Source organism: Haemaphysalis longicornis, unplaced genomic scaffold (genome assembly GCF_048455015.1).
Source record: "Haemaphysalis longicornis isolate Haplotype H1 unplaced genomic scaffold, Haemaphysalis longicornis Haplotype H1 scaffold_10, whole genome shotgun sequence".
Lineage (NCBI taxonomy): Eukaryota > Metazoa > Arthropoda > Arachnida > Ixodida > Ixodidae > Haemaphysalis > Haemaphysalis longicornis.
Window position 1 is genome coordinate 129,129,557 of NW_027526204.1, and position 1,920 is coordinate 129,131,476.

Here is a 1,920-nt window from a genome sequence, read left to right on the forward strand (position 1 = left end):
CCACCATTCATGATTTCCGAAATCATGAATCGTCGTGCGGGGAAAGCGTGTGGCACGGCGACATTTGTTTTTCGAATTTCCTGAGTTATTAAGGAGCCGCTCTAGCCACGAGTCTTATATCCGCATTCCAGGCCTATTAATCTCGCGCAATAGGCGAATTTGTTTCTTCCCTTTACTGTCAAAAAGCCAAATTGCCCGAATGTAAAACAAGCAGCTAACCTTAGTCTTCTTAAAACAAATTGATTCTGATGCAGCTTCAAAGAACACTCACTCTATGGCTAGAGTGGGCTAATTATAGTTCACTCTACTATGGCACAAAGCCATGAAGCACATTATGACAGGCCCTATACGCAACTACGCAACTTCACTCACTTACACCGATTAATCAGATCAAATGAAGGATAACCTAACAATATTCGCCTGCAATTTACGGATTAGGCCAGCAAGGAACATGAGCAATCTCTGCAGCCTTTTTGTTGTGGTAGAGAGAGAGAGACAGAGAGAGAGAGAGAGAGAGAGAGGAGAGAGAGAGAGAGAGAGAGAGAGAGAGAGAGAGAGAGAGAGAGAGAGAGAGGAGACCGAGAGAGACAGAGAGAGACAGAGAGAGACAGAGAGAGACAGAGAGAGACAGAACTTGATTTGCCCAGAAGTAGAGAGCATTGGCTCCCTCTGCCCCATTAGTCAGCCAGGAGGTCTTGGTTTCTGGCGGTTTCTTGGGCCATCTGAACGAAACGTATCTGAGTTAGGGGATCGGAGCTGCGATTACTTGCTGATAACGATGACAATAACGGTATTATAGCAACCGCCAACAGTCACCCAGGATCTTCAATTGAAGTAAACAGCGTTTACCTGCCGCAATCACAATATATGTCCTGTTGATTCGGCTTCCAAACCTCAGGAGGTTATCACTTTTCAACTGGTTGGAACAAGCTAACAGGGCTGCCTATAACACCTTCACGCGCGCATGCGCATTGCAGGTCGTCGCCGAATATTAAACAAGTTGGACCACTACATGGAAGCCGCCCAGCCACCGGATCTGCACCTGATTGATCCAATAGGTTACCCAGAGTACCACGACTGCGTGTGGGCACGTTGGGAGGACAGTACTCGGACAACCAATCGAACTTGTCCTGTTTGTGACGTCACTGTTCCCGCCGGCTCCGCTTCTGTTGCCACCACACCGTTGTCAATAGGGATTCGCAGTGCAGCTGCAATCACTACTGTACTGCTCGCTACACGACTAACCTTTTATTAAATGCCCTTCCTCTTGTGTGCTTTTTTCTGTTAGGCGGGCCATGAGCCCCTCCCCCTACACGGTCAATCGTACTTGCCTGTCATTCGACATAGAGCCCTCCTGGGTACTTAGCCAGTGATGTGTGCTTCCTTCCTGAACGCCCATAAACACGTAGCGGGGCTACCTTGAGGGGGCTACATGTGAATGTGGTCACATTTCTAGCCTTTCTAGTGAAGACATGGAAAAAAGATCACTTACTGTACAGACAAGTACGAGGAATATGAAAAACCAGGGAGCACCAGGGGCGCGGCCATCACACGCAGAAAGAAATAGTTTTGGCTGTTTATTTTTTGTTCTTAAATGTGCCTTCACTAAATTGAAGTCCCCGAACATACTGTCATAAAACAAAATTGAAAAATCTACATCTCTCCCCATGTTTGCGGTTGAAGTCCCCCTTTACTATGATTGTGCTGAGTCCCTACAACGCTTTTTTTCCACGGCTTTCAATATCTTAAATGCTTGCAGAATGTAGTCAACCAACGCATTCAGTACTTAATTTAGGGGGTCACAAAGTACCTCAGCCAACAATTACGGCTCTTATGCCCATCAGATAACAAACTTGCTCAAAAGATATTTCTCTCTCTTCGCGGGCCTTAGCGTTCTTAGACTGCTGGAATGATATCATT

The 1,920-nt window shown here is 46.5% G+C and overlaps 1 protein-coding gene across 1 annotated transcript in view; it reads left to right on the forward strand.

The window, feature by feature from the left end:
- LOC144159324 (arylsulfatase B-like) overlaps window positions 1-1,256 on the forward strand; it is a gene marked incomplete in the record, with an annotated part of 33,270 nt that extends 32,014 nt beyond the window's left edge. Inside the window, 1 exon segment of the mRNA XM_077690735.1 lies at window positions 1,001-1,256. Within this exon segment, the coding sequence (XP_077546861.1) occupies window positions 1,001-1,255 (255 nt within the window).
- Window positions 1,257-1,920: the final 664 nt, after the last annotated feature.